Source organism: Lygodium microphyllum, chromosome 1, assembly GCF_053477565.2.
Source record: "Lygodium microphyllum isolate KBCC chromosome 1, Lygodium_microphyllum_v1.1.10, whole genome shotgun sequence".
NCBI lineage: Eukaryota > Viridiplantae > Streptophyta > Polypodiopsida > Schizaeales > Lygodiaceae > Lygodium > Lygodium microphyllum.
Window position 1 is genome coordinate 101,675,715 of NC_141135.1, and position 16,662 is coordinate 101,692,376.

Genomic DNA, 16,662 nt, shown 5'->3' on the forward strand with positions numbered 1-16,662 from the left:
CTTTCCACAAATATGGCATGTGGAATCTTTGTCCTTGTCCTTCTTGGACTTGTTATCCCCCTTCTTTTTCTTTTGGTCCTTCCCCTTCTTCTGAGAGGCTTGACCTGTCAATGCCTCCGACTTGGAAGCATTCTGTCCCTTTAACTGTTCCTCTTGGTCCAAGACCATAGGAACCAACTCTTCCCACCGAAGAGTAGACTGTCGCCCCGAAGCAATAAGGGCAGAGTAAAGTGTACCGAATCGTGGCGGCAACTGGGACAATAGTGTGATCTCCATGTCTTCGGAGGAAATCGGCTTCCCTGCATTCTGAACCTGCATCTGAAGCTGCCTTAGCTTGTTAACGTGCTCTCTCAGTGAAGAAGACTTATTTACGGACAAGGTCCGCATTTGTACCTCCAAAGAAACCCGCTTCATTAGGGTCATCCGATTGTACATTTGACCAAGCTCCAGCCATATCTCGCGAGCCACCGTCAAGTGCTCGATGTGAGCGATCACGGCTGTAGTGCATGATAGAAAGAGAAAGGATCGAATCTTGGCATTCAGTTTGTTCCAATGAGATTGGGCCTTGGCCAACTCCGCACGAGCATCGGAAGAGAGTTTGGACTCATCTCTTACCGAGGGCCGGTCAATCTCCTCCTGTACCAACTCCGCCAAATCATAGGACTCGAGGATGGCCAACATCATGATGCGCCAAATGTGGTAGTTGTCGCCGTCGAGCTTCTGATCTGTAGGAAGAGCCGGTAAGACAGGCACCTTCCGGTCCATAATCGCCTGGAACTCCAAGTTCATCTCTGTAGACATCTTCACCTGCAATGCCTTCACAAACGCAAAAGCAGCCCCCTCTGACTGGGAAAACTCAGCCTGCTAAGGCTCTTCCGCGTCCTGAACCTTCTTCACCCGCCGGAGGCGATGAAAAAGCAAAACCTGCACTTGTAGGCTGAAAAACTCAAACTTCCTCTGCGTCAAATAGCAGTAAACAGCAGCAAATCCACCACCTGTTCTCCTTTCCTGTGCGCCCACACTCGTTTCAGCCTTGTTCCAAGGCGCAACCCTCCTGTCTACCCTTCAACGCCAAAAAAAAAAAAAAAAACGCAAATTTGTGTCGCGATGGAAACTCCTCTTCAGGTTGATTCTGCGCTCAGTCAGCCCTCAAACACTGCTCTGATACCATGTCAGAGTGCAGCGGTGCGGAAGCGTAGGACTGAGAGAGAGAGAACGCAGAGAGAGAAGAGAGAGAAAGAGACAGTGGACGATGAAGATGTGCTGTATAAAGAATGCTGAATACAAAGATATGCAGATATATACACGGGCGCAGTGCGCTGGATTGCGTGTCTCCACCTCGATGATGCAACCTGCTGTTCACCTCGAAGTCTGCTGCAGTCTGCACTGTTTGCTGTCTGAAATCTGCGAACAGAGACGGAATCTGCGCGTGTCACCAGTCTGTAATCTGCGAGCAGAGAAGTGTACCAGACTGCTGGGGATGTCGGCTATTTATAGCCAGAATCTGCCAGAAAATAGGGCGCCAGAAATACCCTGTTGACGGCACTAAATGCAGCCGACTGATTGTACAGGTCGGACTGCCACGTGGCAGTCCGACTGTGCAGTCCGACTGCACACCTGTCCGACTGCACTCTGCCTCTTGCCTGGCTGTGATCTCTAACACCTACTGCGTGCCCTAACCTCAGTAGGGGCATAGACATTGACTCCAAGGCACGAGTCCTCAACATCCAATTTGATCCATAGAACCCTCCTTGCCACAATTGTTCCATGGTCTCGTACACATGCGGTGAGGCTTGGGCCAATAGAGTTGCATATGTCTCCACTCCTGCCGTGGGCACCGATGGCATGCTCCTAATAAGTGTGTGAAGTACCGGGGAGTACCTTTTCTACCTGCTGGGCCTGGGCGGGAGTAAGCTTGTGCTCTTGAATAATTAAGATGTCGATCCGTTCGGCAAGGGCAGGCTGTAGCTCTTGCCGAACAATCAACTTCTTGGAACCACATGCTCTACTATAGTGGAGGTTGTTCACATTCCAGGATGCAAGATGCACACTCATGGGAAATTAAGATGATCCGTCTGGCAAGGGCAGGCTGTAGCTCCTGCCGAATAGTCAACTTCTTGGAACCACATGCTCTACTATAGTGGAGGTTGTTCACATTCCAGGATGCAAGATGCACGCTCATGGGGATACCTGTGACTGACCGAACAGACATCTGTTCGGTGTGGAAGCTGCTGATGAGGAAGAGGAGCTATGAGGCATGTGGATACGCTTCGCTACCAGCCTGGATGGTGAGCTCCATTCCCCCCATGGTATCCCTTGGGCGGACCATAGGGGTGATGGATGCGCCTGGTGGTACCACCAGGGCATCTATTAGCCAAGTTGAGAGGCGAGACTCTGTGCATTGGTAGAAACGGGCCACCTGTGCCAGGGGCCACTCGATCACATCCATCGGGGCTTGAAAGATAATGCTTAGATGTGGGACCTCAGCCCCAGGCCACCAGTTAATGTCCATCATGCAGCCTGGCCATTGCTGGGAGAAGAGTGCCAATCCTCCTTCTCCCATCCACTGGGAGATGTGATCTCCTGTGGTAGTAGTTGCGGTAGTAGATGCGAAAGAACTCCTATGGTAGTAGCTGCGCCTGTCTCGGGAAAGTGTGACGGGCGGCATGGATGGAGGAGCTGGTGGTTGGGGGGAGGGGGGGCTAGATTGCCGGTGGGTGGAGGATGTCGGTGTATGGGTGTCCTCACCTCTTGTGGGGAGGGGGGGGATGGGTGGGGGTCGCTTGTGCTGGGTGGGGATCGGGGATATTGATTGGCGGGGGTGGTGGTGGAGAGGGGAAGGATTGAGGGGTGGTGGGTTGGTCGGAGGCACATGGTAGGTGTGGGAGAGGGCCGGTAGCTCTGGAGGGTGGGGGCTGTGGACTAGGGTCGAGGGGGGGGGGGGCATGGGGGGGGGGAGAGGGCCTGTGACGGCCTTTGTGGGGGGTGGATGTGTAGGCCTGTAGTCTTGCCGGGTGGGGCGAGAAGGGGGGGCCGTGTGGTGTTCTGCCAAGGGGACGACGCTTGCCCTCCTGCTCCCTGTTGCCGTGGCTGTGTCTGAGGGGCTGGCTGCGGCCCCTCGTGTCGTCTCTAGACCCGTGTGAAGCCGTTCGCATCCACCTGTGGGCCTGTTGGCGAAGCTGCCTTGGCTCCAAAGCGCGTGCACTCTATTGCCAGATGCCTAAAATTATGGCAACGCAAGCATTGCTCGGGCTGCCTTGTCACAATAACTTACTGCCTAAAGGAGTGTGCACCTGCCTCAATCTCTAAAAACTGTGGTATATTCTTTGTCTCTTTCACTGCCACCCGTACCTTTGGGACTCCTGCGACTGTCACTGTGTTTGCAAAAGAGGCAGGAAGGACAATGCTGAAGAGCCGTTCAAAGTCTTCCACAAGCTGTCGATACTCTATTGCTGGTTCGGGAAAGAGTAGGGTGACCGGGTGTCTAAGGAAACTGTTGTGGAGCACGAATGCCTCCATTGTAAAACCGTTGTACCAAGGGACCATGTAAATGATCCCCTTCGTGTCTGGGTTGCGTCTGCCGAGGTGTGTCGTACCATGAAGATCCCTTGCCCCATGAGAATCTCCTCCACGATCTGCGCCATGCCAAGGCGCAGCATGGAGTGAAGCCAATCCTGAAGCTCAGCCTTGGAGGGGAAGTGTCTTATGACGTGACCAAAGATCGCTGTTTCTTTTAGCTCCAGCTCTGTGGCACGAACTGCTAAGAGCTGTTCCTCAGAGAGGACTACGTGCAAGGTTTTTGACTGGGGGCACTCAGAGAATGCGCCAGCGTCTGACCAGAGGTTTCCATTGCGCGTCCCTTCTGAGAACCTACCAAACTCAGTGCTATACTGCAGGAGGAGGGGGTGTTGTTGTTGCAAGTGGAGGGAGCAACCGGGGGGGGGGGGGTGTGATGGCGAGGATGGGGGGTACTATTTTGCCGGCGGTGGAGGCAGTGTGCACAACGGGTGATTGCGTCAGGCTGGAGCCACACGGTTGGGGGGACCTGGCGCCACAGGGTGAAGGTAAATGCGTGCCTGGGGGTCAGAGTGGTGTTGCTGAAACTGGAGGGGCTGGAATGTCTGCTTGGGGTGGCGGGGGAGAAGAAACCCAGGGTAGGGGGGGAAGGGGGCAGCGCGGATGGATGTAAACAGGTGGGGGTCACCCTGCAGATAGGCTGCAGGCGGGGGGGCAGACAGGAGACGGTTCAGAGGAGTCAGGCGGCAGGCAGGCAGGAGGCGGGGGGCCACAGGGCGTGTAGGCGAGGATGTGGGGGGGGGGGGGGGCGCAGGCCCAGCGTGGTGGCGCTGAGGATGGGGAAAGCGAGGTGCTGAGAGGAAGGGGGAACAGTGCGATGGTGGTGGTGTCAGGTGAGAGAGACCGGGGGGGGGGGTGCGACGTCAGTCAGCAGGGGAGGGGGGGTTTGAAAGTTGCGATGGTGGGGGTGTGAGCAGCGGCGTGTTGGACGGAGCACTTCTCATGATATTGACTAGAATTAGTAGTCTCTCTTTTTTGATGGATAGTATATTTAAAAGGAATAATTTGTTGTAATTTCATTTGTTCATTTGTGTGAAAGGTCATCTGTTTTCTGCAGATACATGAGTGCAAAGAAGCATACAGAAGCTATGGACCTCCTTCAATCGGGGGCTTCACTTCAGCTTAGGCATGGACAGGTTCTACAATTAATAGTTTGAACTAAGATTTTCAGGTGTGAGATGGTTGACCTTTGATTTGTTATATGTTCATCATGCATGTGTTATATTGATCTGTCCCTTTTTGATGGACCCACATGTAACAGGTTATTGTTTTCATGTTTTTGTCTGTCTGTGTGACAATCATCTATCTTAAATTTATTGAGGTACAGCAGCATGAAAATTGTGGGAGGCTCAAGCCAGGAGATACAGAGTCCTTAAATGCACATGATATTGTGTTGTCATACAATCCCTTTATGGCCAGACAAAGTGTGGAACAAACAATCCTCTTGTCCAAGCTTTTAACTTGAGACCTTCATGGAGGCACTTGACTCATGACTAAAAGAAGGGTTATGAGAGTAATTGGTGGAGGGACCATTTCAGTGTTGTTAGTGACTTTGGCAACTGGGACACTCCAAAGGGAATGTATGAGCTGCTCCTCCAATTGGTAGCAATGGGAGATTATTGATCCCAACATACTTCTCCTTGAGATATGCTCAAAGGGAATGGGCACTTTCATGCGTATCTACCTAGAAAAATTACCTCCTCCAAGTCTGGAAAGCACTGAAAAAATCTGGAAGTTTTTGCATGATAGTCATGAGATAATCATCATTTGTGAAGGAAAGGTCTTGCCAAACTCCTCAAGCTGATCCAACACAACGAAGAACCTTCTATGCTTGTGATGTACCCACCTTGCTGCTTAGATATTATGTAATAATCAACAATTAACTTGATAAGGATTTTCAAGGATGATGCACGATGCATGTTTTGTTGCACATGAGTAAGGTTTTCGAGTATTAACGTTTAGGGGTATTGAAGATTTTGCTTATTGAAGATTTTGCTTTTATTGATGTTTTTTTGAGATATTTTCTAGGAATTCCTGATGGAAAAACATGGAGATTGAATTTTAGTTTTTAAAAAAATATCTTAAACACATAATATGAAGTGATATACTTGTAGAGCTTGCCTCCATAATTGTAATGGTTCTAATGTATCTAAATCTAGAGTTCTAGATCAGAAGTTATGGTCGTTTTAAATTCTATCCTATATGGAAGAATTTTATGTACGCTATGTTTTTGATTTTTTTGGACTTCTAACTTTGCCAAAATATAGATAGACATGAATTTGGGCTAAATCTCTCAAAAAGCACTCAAATTAGCTTTCTTTAAGCTTAAGGTAAACCCAAAGCCACATCCCCGCGCCCCCCCCCCCCCCCCCCCCCCCCCCCGCCCCAATTCCTCGCTGGTCTATATAAACAGCCCAAGGGTAGCCTTAGAGATTCACAACTTTGTTGGAGGAGACACCACTCTACATGTATGGGTGAAGCTAGTGAGAGACTCTATGTGTGTGTGTGTGTGTCTCTCTCTCTCTCTCACACACACACACACACACACATGCGTGCACGCAGCTTTTTCTCTCTCTTTTTCAATAGCCCAGGAGCTTTGCTAAAACTCGTCTTTGTCTTCTAAAATTGTGTAGGAGCTTTGCCAAAATTGTCAAGTTTTTCTCCTCTTCTCCACACTTATGCGAAAGTTGTGTTGAACGCCATTGAGCTCTTCTCCTCTTCTTCACATGTGTATGGATGCTCTACCAAAAACTGTCGAGCTCTCCCTTGCACGCAGCTTTTTCTCTCTCTGTTTCAATAGCCCAGGAGCTTTGCTAAAACTCGTCTCTGTCTTCTAAAATTGTGTAGGAGCTTTGCCAAAATCGTCAAGCTCTTCTTCTCTTCTCCACACTTACGTGAAAGCTGTGTTGAACTCCATCAAGCTCTTCTCCTCTTCTTCACATGTGTATGGATGCTCTACCAAAATCTGTCAAGCTCTCCCTCTATTCTCCACATGTACGTGGAAGTTGTGTTGAAATCCATCGAAATTTTTCTCTCTTCTTCACACTTTTGTAGAAGCTCTACTGAAATTTATTTGTCTATGGCCCCAAAATGACGTTGAGAGATTGTTTGTGAAATCATGGTCTCAATGAATCCATCACCAAAGTGGTGGTGCATTCCTAGGCGGAAGCACAACTTGAAGAGGCCATGGAATCTGTGCAAAAATAGCGATGGTCCATGCCAACCCAAAGTTGGGTATTTCCTTGCAACAAAGGATGGCTGAACAAGGATAACCGGGTTTGGGTAAATTATAGTTAAATAATTTTACTTCGAATCTCACTTTAAAATTCTCATTTTTTTCTCTAACTTTTTGGGTGGTCAAATGTATATATCAATAGGATTTTAAAAATAAGCTAAAGAATGGTTAATAAGGCACGTAGAATTAATATTTTCAGCTCTAAAAATCATATTCACTGAGAATTGACTTGATAAAAACCTAAGAGACCTTGAAACCAAGAAACTAGGGTTTGGCGGCCACCTTGGGAAGTGTGTCCAAAATTGAAGGCTTCTGACTTGAATATTCAGAGCTAAACTCAGTGTATTTCAGGAGGGTTTAAGAGGCTAGCCAGCTAGCATTGTATTTGGGGCTAATTTATTTCCTAAGGAGCATGGGTGAAGGTCAATCCCCTAGCAAATTGAGGGGCAAACTGATTAGAAGGTTTGCTAGTTATTTATGATAGCAAGAGACATTTGGATTAGTGGAGGAGGTTGAAGAATCTCAGTTGTACTCCATCCATTTGCAATACAAGTTTAAGAAATACCGCAAATGGCACCAAATTTTGGGGTCAATAGGCTGCCCAATGTCCAAGATTAATTGGCAACATTTGCATTTTCAGTTTATGGGAAGTTTATAGTTGTTGTAACTAGTGTTGATTATTCAAGTCATTACCACCCTCTGCTAGGAGGAAGGTTGGTTTCGTGCTGAAGAAAACCAAAAGTGCTAGGAATAGAAACAGATAATCCTAATCCTATTGTGGTTGATGTAGATGTGGAATTTAGTTCTAAGCCATTGAAAGGAAACGAAAGAGAATTTGTAGAAGAGGGCGGGATAGGAGTGAATTATGAATCAGCAATATCAACTCCATGCTCAACTGAAATAGAGGATACAATGTGAGGTATATGTGTGGATGCATGTCTACATCTAGAGCCTACTCTATTGAAGCTAACATAAACCTTTTATGATTCGAATCTTGCACACTAGAAGCAAAAATAGGGAAGGGTTTTGTTTTATATGACTCTGGGTTATACGAACCTAACCCCATGATTGGATGCGATGAAGAAGATGGGTCGCCAATCGTCCAAAACATAGCATATCCTCCTTGAGTGGAGAGGTGACCAACCTTACCAACTGATGTGCAAGGCTCCTAGTAGTGGGAATATTTGATACATGAGAATTCACTTAACTCTGCTTCTATCCATAAGCCTTATATTTGGCCAAGAAGAAGAAAGAGATATTGTGTTGTTTTCCTTGTTAAGACTGTAATGTCCCCTCAAGGCCTCTAATAATGGAGAAGCTTGAAAAGACATTCTAGGATCCCAAGAGGTCTGAGCCTTAGTTGTTGTGAATTGGTTGTGTCATTCATGTATTTTGAACAAACCAAGCCTCCATGATAATCACAGGATACTCTTTAGAAGAGCATCGGCTCTAATACCATGCAAAGTGATGCTAGGGTTTGTGTGGGCATGATGAAAATGCAACAACTCAAACAAGAACACAAAAACACAAAAGCACAAATAGAGAAGAAAGAGAACTTTGAAGTGAATGAATGAGTGCTGTAAATGAAAGAAAGAGTGTACAAGGTGCTCAAAGGTAGAGCTGTCCAACACTAGATGGATCTTGTGGAAGTGGGTTGAGGGAGTAGTTTGAGAATGATGTCCATTGAAGATGGATCCGCGGGCTGTTACCACTAGTCGGAGCTGAGACGCGATGCTGAATGTGGAAGGGAAGCAGGCTGGAAACTAAAACACAAAAATCTTTGAGGTTGGAACTAGCCTTTGATTGGTAACAATGGAGATTGCCCACCGATAAACTTGTCCTTCAGATATGTCCAAAAAGAATTGATAGTTTTGTGCTTGCTTGATAGAGAAAAGACCTCCTCTAAAATGATGGTAATTTGGGAAGCAAGGGCCACTTGATTTACAACCTCCCATTGTTGGAGGGCTGCTGCATGATTTTAGGGCATGACTTTGCCTTTAATCATATCCAGTTTTGATGCACTTCTACATGAGGCTTGATGGATTTCTTCTAGATAGAGTAGTTGTTGTCGGTCAATTTGGATGCTGATAAACAGGAAAGCTGTCAGTGCTAAGGATAAATTTGTTGAAGAGCAGATAGAAACACAAATTTGGAACAAAAAATGAATAAGTTAGGGCTGCAAGGAACCTTAGATAAGGGACGATTCCTTGCTCAGAGGAGAGTAGAACAAAGGCAAAACAATGCAGTGGAGAATGAAAACTACTGAAAAGCACAGGCTGAAATAATGTCACCTGCTGGCTGCCATAGAAAATGCAACAATCCTGTGCCTTGGACTGCAGCTGACCTCAAATGGCTTCAAGTGATTGCCGAACACCTTGATCAGCGAAGTAAAGGGCTGCCACCAAATGGGGCAGGCTGTGCACTGCAAAAATGTAGCAGCTTGCTGAGGATTGGGAAGTGCTGAAGGCTGCCATGATAGCAAACATGATCAGTAAAGAAGAATTCTGTTGTGAGAAACATAGGTTGAAACTGCAATGCTCCCATGGACAATGATCATCCACCTCACTGCAAGCTTCAATGGTGAGGAGATGGTGTGTGCTTTGATACGGTGATGGAAACAGAGATGCACAGGAGTGGTCATTAGAATGAACACAAAGGAAGAAGCTAGTGAAAAAACTGGAAGTGAAAACTGGATGCATTGTCTGGAGGATCCAACTATATAAAAAAATTCGTGGAACAGGTCTGACATGTAGGTTGGCTGTCAACAGATAAGAAAATATGGTCTGCTAATCATTTGGTCAAAAAACGGTCTTGGACCAAAAGTACTGGCACATGCCTCACAGTCCTGATTGCACAATTTAGAGGAGTTGGCTAAAATAGGCAAAGATCTGGGAACAGGTCTGATCTGTAGGTTGGCTGCCCAAGAAATGAGCAAATATGGTCAGCCAGCTGGTTGGCCAAATAGGGGCTTGGACAGAAAATACTGGCTCATATTTGAGGCCATTAAATGTATTGTAGAGATCCAAGATGTGGGTCTAGATCATTGCAGCCGCAAAACCCATTTCACTAGCATTGAAACACGAAATTACTGAAATGCTTGAAATGTTTCATTGAAACGTGAAACGCCCTGAGTGAAACGGCTGGCTGAAACATGATTTTTAAATGGAAAAGAATGATATTTTTTCTTGCTTTGTTGAGGTTTTTGGATGCTGTGTACATAGGATACACCATTTGTTGATATGAAAGGATTTACATGCTATAAATGTGTAAGTTGTAACTCATTGTTTATCAAGAAAACCATCTCATATGCATTATTCAATTGTTTCACTTGGTGTTTTGCTTGGGACTTGCCCAAAGGTGAAACACAACATTTCGGGGGTGAATCCTTTTGGTAGTGAAACGTTTCGTGGTTACCTTGGCACTCTAGACAAACTATTGCAACAAATGACTGCTCACATGGGTATGCACACAGACAGATCCAGCAGTTGAGCAGTTGGGGAATAAGGTGCTGTGGGACTCTCAGCAGGTTGGAACAGTTAGACATTTTCTTTAGGCTGGTAGCTATCCAATGCCAAATATAGTTTTTCCACACTTTTTCTAGTTTTTTCAACTTTTAGAACCTCATTGAATATCAACATCTACTTGAGTTGTAAAATCTGTGTAGGTCCACATATATGAATGCCTATACATATTATAGACCTTTGAGAGCATGCAGCTTTATGGCTGACATTATTCTCTTCTAATTGAGTGTACTATCTTCATGTCAACAACAAAGTCACAATTTCAACTCTATCTTAAGAATTGTATGCTTATTATTTTATGTTTTATGGGAGACATAACTTCCTTTGGATGTACACCTGAGTCAGCAGATTGTCATGTTTGGATGCATGTGTAGTCTAGTGTTCCATATTATGCAAATGGGTAATTTATCTATGGCCTTCTATGGATATTGTACATGTTCAAGTATAGAAATTGCATCCAAACATATGAACTTTTTTTGGATGTACCATAGTTGGGAAGATTGTATTGTCACTTTGTTGCATGTGTATTTCTACTGGTTGCATATTTATCCAACTGGTAGTGATGCTTCTTATAACTTCCATGAACACGTTTATGTAAAGATGAGATGCTTTAAAGAAAACCCTCTTTTTGTCTCTTCATGTCTTGTGAATTTTATGTGATAAGTGGTTTAATTGGGCTTTGTTGCAGGTAACATGTGGGGTGGAGCTGGGCGTGTTACTTATAGAAACCTTCAATAAAGCGCACATTAGGTTCACGAAACCTGCTCTTGGTAAGTTGGTTTGAACAACAGTTTTGCTTGCTTTGAATGCCACAAAATATCTAGTTGCTGTTATAAACTCGGGGCTATAAATTTTAAGTAAAAGGAAATTAAGTAATCGGAGTGGAAACATTACAGTGTGCACTTTAACTCAAATGACTACAGCTCACTGACACTAGTAGCATTTTAATGTTACTTTAATTGAAGTTCAAGTAGAGTAATGGCAGATTGTGAGCTGAACCCAATGACAAAGTTTTGAAAAGTTGTATTAGGTAATCTAACACATTCGTAGTACTAACGCTGGGCTTCTAGCTCAACTGTCAACTATTTATTTCGAATAGAGATCTCCTGATATACTGCTCTTTAAAACTGATATTTGTTAGCCCAGATTTGTGGGAATGCCTTGTGGGAGTGGGTTAGTACTAGAGTGAGCACTTTTTTCTGGTCCATGTCTTGACCAACTATTTGTAAACTAAATACCCTTACAGACAGCAGAAGTGGAAGCTGTCAATAGAAAGTAGACCAGAGCACCACAGAGAATGCGAGGTACTATAATTTTTCTCTATGCTAAAAGGCTTACACTCCTATGTGTAATAGGCATACTCTCACATGCAGAATGAAGGCTTCGAGCTTATCCCCTCCACTTTAGAGGCTCATACATCACATTGTTACATCCATCATAAGATATGTTACTAACATCACTTCAGGCGACATATGCTGTATCACCCTAATACCAAGTCCCCATCCAAGCAACAAAGCTGAAAGGATAGAGTTTACAAATTTAGGCTTTTGACCAGGATCTTGGTATACTACTTTTAGAATATTGTATTCTAGCTGTTGCACAATATTGGTAGAATCAGGGGGTCACTCAAACCTTTCCTGACAGTCTTTGGTGACGGGAGAGAGCTTCAGAACAAGGGAGATTACACTTTTTGTTGGGTTCTAGTGCATATAGGAGCCTGCCTATAGGCACTTGGATTGGATTTGACAAAGTTCTGACAGCATGGACAAAATGTGGTGCAATTGAGGAGACTTAAGAGACACAATTTGTGATTCCCCCAAAGCACAAGAGAGATAGAGGGGAGCTCTGATGCTGGTTTTTCAGGGTAGTCAAGATGAGCTGATAGCCATAAATATAGGACCAGCATGCTGATATGAGGATTTTCACAGGATATCTTAGGCCACCAGAAAAGAACCACCCTCTGGACTTCAGACAGAGTTGACTGCAGGTGACTGTCATAGGATGAGTGTTCATCTAGTATTATGGCTTGGTACATCCAGACAATGAGATGTTTGACAAGGCTATAGACCAACAACACACTCCATGTTCTGAAACTCTCAGTCACATTTTTGTTGAAGATCATTTAAGTATGAATAATTGAACTGTACAATATGTATAGACTGCATGAGCCAACAGCTTTGAGGAAGATGTGTTACACCTACATTATATCTCTCTAATTAGATTCGAGCATAATGCTAATTTTAGACAAGCTGGTTGTGATGCATGCAAAGCTTTAAATCCAGGTACATTCTAATACCAATTTGGAAAGTAGACATTTTGTTGTATCATAAATCAATATCTCAGGCATAATCATAAGATCCTCTATAACATCTATGTGTTGGCAACCTTAAAAAATTTTCCACAGTTATGTTTTCATCATATCAGCTTGTGAATAGGAATCAATAATCTTCATTTCCACTTGTTCCACTCACACTTTATTTAGTATGTTAGTCAAGTTCTTGTTGCTAATGGTTGTCCATGTTTTTTTTTGGCGAATATCTCAATTTTTTTTTGATTTTCTGATTCATTCAACAAATCTGTACTGAACTGCTAGATCGTGTAATATCTATCATCAATGATTTTCCACAAGTCCCCTTGGAGGAATTGGAATCCTTAGAAAGAAGTGGCATCCAAAAGATATCCGAAGCTTATGTTGAAGTGAAAACAAGAGTTGAAGGGTTCAGCACCTTCATGAAAGCGGCTATCAAGTGATTTCTTTTATTTCCTATTTACCCCTCATTCTCACAGGTTTATCAACATTTTCTTCACGACACACATGTTTTTCATATGTGTCTTTAATGATCTATGTTTTGGTGGATAGGTGGTCCATTGATTCAGGTGGCTCAGCTAGAGGAGCGCATGAACTCCATGACATACTTGCAGACTATCTTTGGACACAATCTCTTGAGATTGTATGGAATTTGCTTTAGCTTTTATTTTGTTGAATGCCATTTAATACATTTTGACTTGCGTTAGTGCATTAACGAAACATTCAATGTTGAGTAATTTTTATTTTAGTGTGGTCCATCTAAAGTTGTGGTTGTAAGGCATTCCATCCCTTCAATACATCAAAGCTTCCTGTATCACCTGCAAAATAATACTCAAACATGACACAAATAGGCAGCAAATTTGAAATGCATGTGGGGGAAGTTTAAAAGAATAAATTCTTCTGACCGATACTGCTAAATTGCACTAAACATATGAAAAGAAGAAGGGTTTCAAGGTTGCACAGGAACTGCCATATGTGCTACAATTTTGGGCTTGGGGAGGACAGAGGTGCAAAGAAGTGATACTGCTTGAATTTGAGCTAAGATAGGGTTATATGACCCAGTAATACAAATGGCAAGTCCTTTTTGAAGGAAAGGAGATAGGCAAGTGGAAATTAGTACGACCCCTTGGATCTATTGGGCTGCTGATAGACACCAATCATGGTCACACCACATCGTGTCATGCCCAGCCAAGCCACTAACAAGAGATTTCTCCCTCTTCATGCATGGCTCCTGTTGTGTCACTGCACCAATGCAGTTCCCATGCTTGCCATCTAGACACCTCACTTGTGTCGTAGCCTTTTCCTCCATAAGTAGGCCTCTCACTTCTTGTTGAGCTACTCATTGCTTGCCGCTAATGCCATGTGGAATCCTCGACTCCTAAGCATGTAAGAAGGTCTCATGTCTCCTGCTCATGCGATCCAAGTCACCATGCAATCTCCCCCATTTGCCTTTGAGAGTGTAATTGATCTATTTATGTGTGGATGAGTGTTTCCAAAGTATAGATATGTTGCTCAAATCTTTATGATATCTTACTATCTAGACTAGAATTGTAGTCCTTTCTAATTGCACAACTTTGAGATTATGAATTAGCATCAAGCCTTCTAGGATTGCATCAAGTCACCAAGTGTAAGCCACCAAGTGTAGGTAGACATTCCTCAAAGCCCTCATTGTTGGCTTTCACATACTAATGTTCAAGATTGTGGTTAAATACATCCACCTTTCTACTTACACTATCATAGCATAAATCCCTCGAATAACATAGTATGCTCTAAGTACCATATTCACTTGTTTTTGAGACTTATCATTTCAAGAAAATGGAGAAAAATAAAAATTCAAGCTGAATATGACGATTATTGAGAAGATTATATTTATGAGCATGTAAAAGAAATGGAGACAAATCGAGGGTTGAAGATGAGCAACTCCTCCTTGAAGGATCAACCAAGTTCCTTAGGTAAGAGCTAAGTTACACTTAACCTGAGAAGAACTAATTTCTAAATCTTATAAGATCATGTAAAAGATGTACGTACACACATGCATCACTTACTATGCAATACAAACTATAGATTGCTTTACAAGATAAGAGTAGAAAGAGGGAAATTCGGCCTTTCTCCATTGTTGACCAACAATACATTGCTATGGTTTGCTTTTTACTCTTGAAATGGAAAAAGAGCTTGAAAACGAGATGCTGTAATGAGTTTATACTATAAAACGACAACAAAAGAAGAGGGGATATGGAGATATGTGATGATGATGGAGTGCAGGATGATGATGGAGATGGATGGGGCCAACTTTAGGGTATCTTTAGTAGTTGTACAAGAGTTTACATCCAAGGAAATTGATGTAGAATGAGAAAAAACAAACTTTTTTTATAGGATAGAGAGGAGAGTTATTGTAAAAAGGGAAGATGAGCTCTTTTCATAGGAGAAAAAGGAGCGTTAGCGCAAAAAAGGAAAGTGGAGTAGCACAAGGTAAGTATCCAGTTGCATGTCATGAGATGTGATAAGTGGTGGGATACTTGGAAGCTTGTGGGACAAGTGTCTTGATACTTGTCTTTTCTCTGTAGTTTTCCTTTTAGGGCTGTGTGAATATAAAACTTACTATTTTTAGAATATCATTCTTATGATTTAGGACTAGTATTTTTAGGGCAATTTGAGGTTCTTAAAATTTAGGATCTTTCTAAAATTTAGAGATCCCCTAAAATTTAGGGATTCCTGCAATATGAGTATCACGTTAAGGCTCTTTCCAATACATTTATAAACAATGCTCGAATCTTTATATAAGTTTTCTATGCAAAGATATGCATATTTTAAGCTTTTAGTCTACACATTCACAACGTATAAACATTTCACGATCATGTCATCTCGTTGACTGTAATTGTCTATTTTGAGAGATCTAGCCGACTGATTACATTGATGATTTTACAGAAGAATGGGAGAATGGGAGCACCACTTGCAAGAGTCTTAAGTCCGATCTTATTGTATGCTGGTGACATTTTACTGATTTTAGATCCATAGCATTGTTGTGATTCGTGATGTCCTACATGCTATTTGCAGAGAGAGGGACCCATACCATGATCTTTGTTTTTCTGGTCATCTTTGCCCTTGCAAGTTGCCCTAGGAAAAGGTTTTCAATTTGTTGTTAGAGATATTGGCAAAAGAGTGGAGGAGACAGTGAGAAAGCATTTGAAAAATAGGGATAGAGATTCAAATTTAATAAAACACAACAAACTAAACTATGCGTAAGATAAATCAAAGGAATAATGCAACACCATTAAGTTCTTAGTTCCTTTATTCTAAACCCAACAACCCCAAAAAACACATACCCTAGGTGCCCCCACAACCAATCCACACCCCACCCATGCACCCCCCAACACACACACACACACACACCCGGCAAAAAAGAAAACACCCTATCTATGTTTTTGCCACTCTTTTGCACTACTGTCATCGCCACACAGAATACTGGGTTGCAAAACTTCTGAATCTAAGCAAACACGATTGGAATGTGTACAGGATGTGACTAAAGCTTCTTTTCACTCTGTTCGTGGGAGCTGTCCCGAAAAATTTGCAGCAGCATTGGTCAACTATCTAAAAAAGGTTTAGATCTCTTTGTTAAATGTGAAGGTTCTCTCTCCTCACAGAAATGTTTTTTAAATGGTTTGAAATTTTAAGTTGAGTTTTTATTTTAGATTTTAGCTTTGTTAGTTACAGGGAGGGGGATGGGAGGGGCCCTGGATTCTACCCAACCATGTTTTCATCTTTGGCCAAGAACCACATGCTTTTGTTTGTCATATTTCATTCTAGCTGAAAATCTCTAGTTTTATTACATACATTTGCAGTGTGTTCTCTCCATCACAGCCATCTGCAGTGACAGAGAACGCATGGAGACATGCAAAGATTGTCTAACTATGGAGGTTGTAGTAACTTGACCCTTGCTGGCAGCATAGTAGCTTCTACATAGTGAATCATGAGTGTAATGTGTATATATATCCATTTATGCATCTAATCATGTAAAGGCTAAG

General features: G+C 43.3%; 1 protein-coding gene across 1 annotated transcript in view; it reads left to right on the plus strand.

Annotated features, from left to right (window-relative positions):
* The window catches only part of LOC148041466 (golgi-to-ER traffic-like protein), a 55,536-nt gene that overhangs the window by 17,397 nt on the left and 21,477 nt on the right, over window positions 1-16,662 (plus strand). The window contains exons 3-7 of the mRNA XM_087679838.1: window positions 4,634-4,712; window positions 11,021-11,102; window positions 12,926-13,079; window positions 13,193-13,283; window positions 16,154-16,237. Coding sequence (XP_087535964.1) covers window positions 4,634-4,712; window positions 11,021-11,102; window positions 12,926-13,079; window positions 13,193-13,283; window positions 16,154-16,237 — 490 coding nt within the window. The remainder of the gene's footprint in view (window positions 1-4,633; window positions 4,713-11,020; window positions 11,103-12,925; window positions 13,080-13,192; window positions 13,284-16,153; window positions 16,238-16,662) is intronic.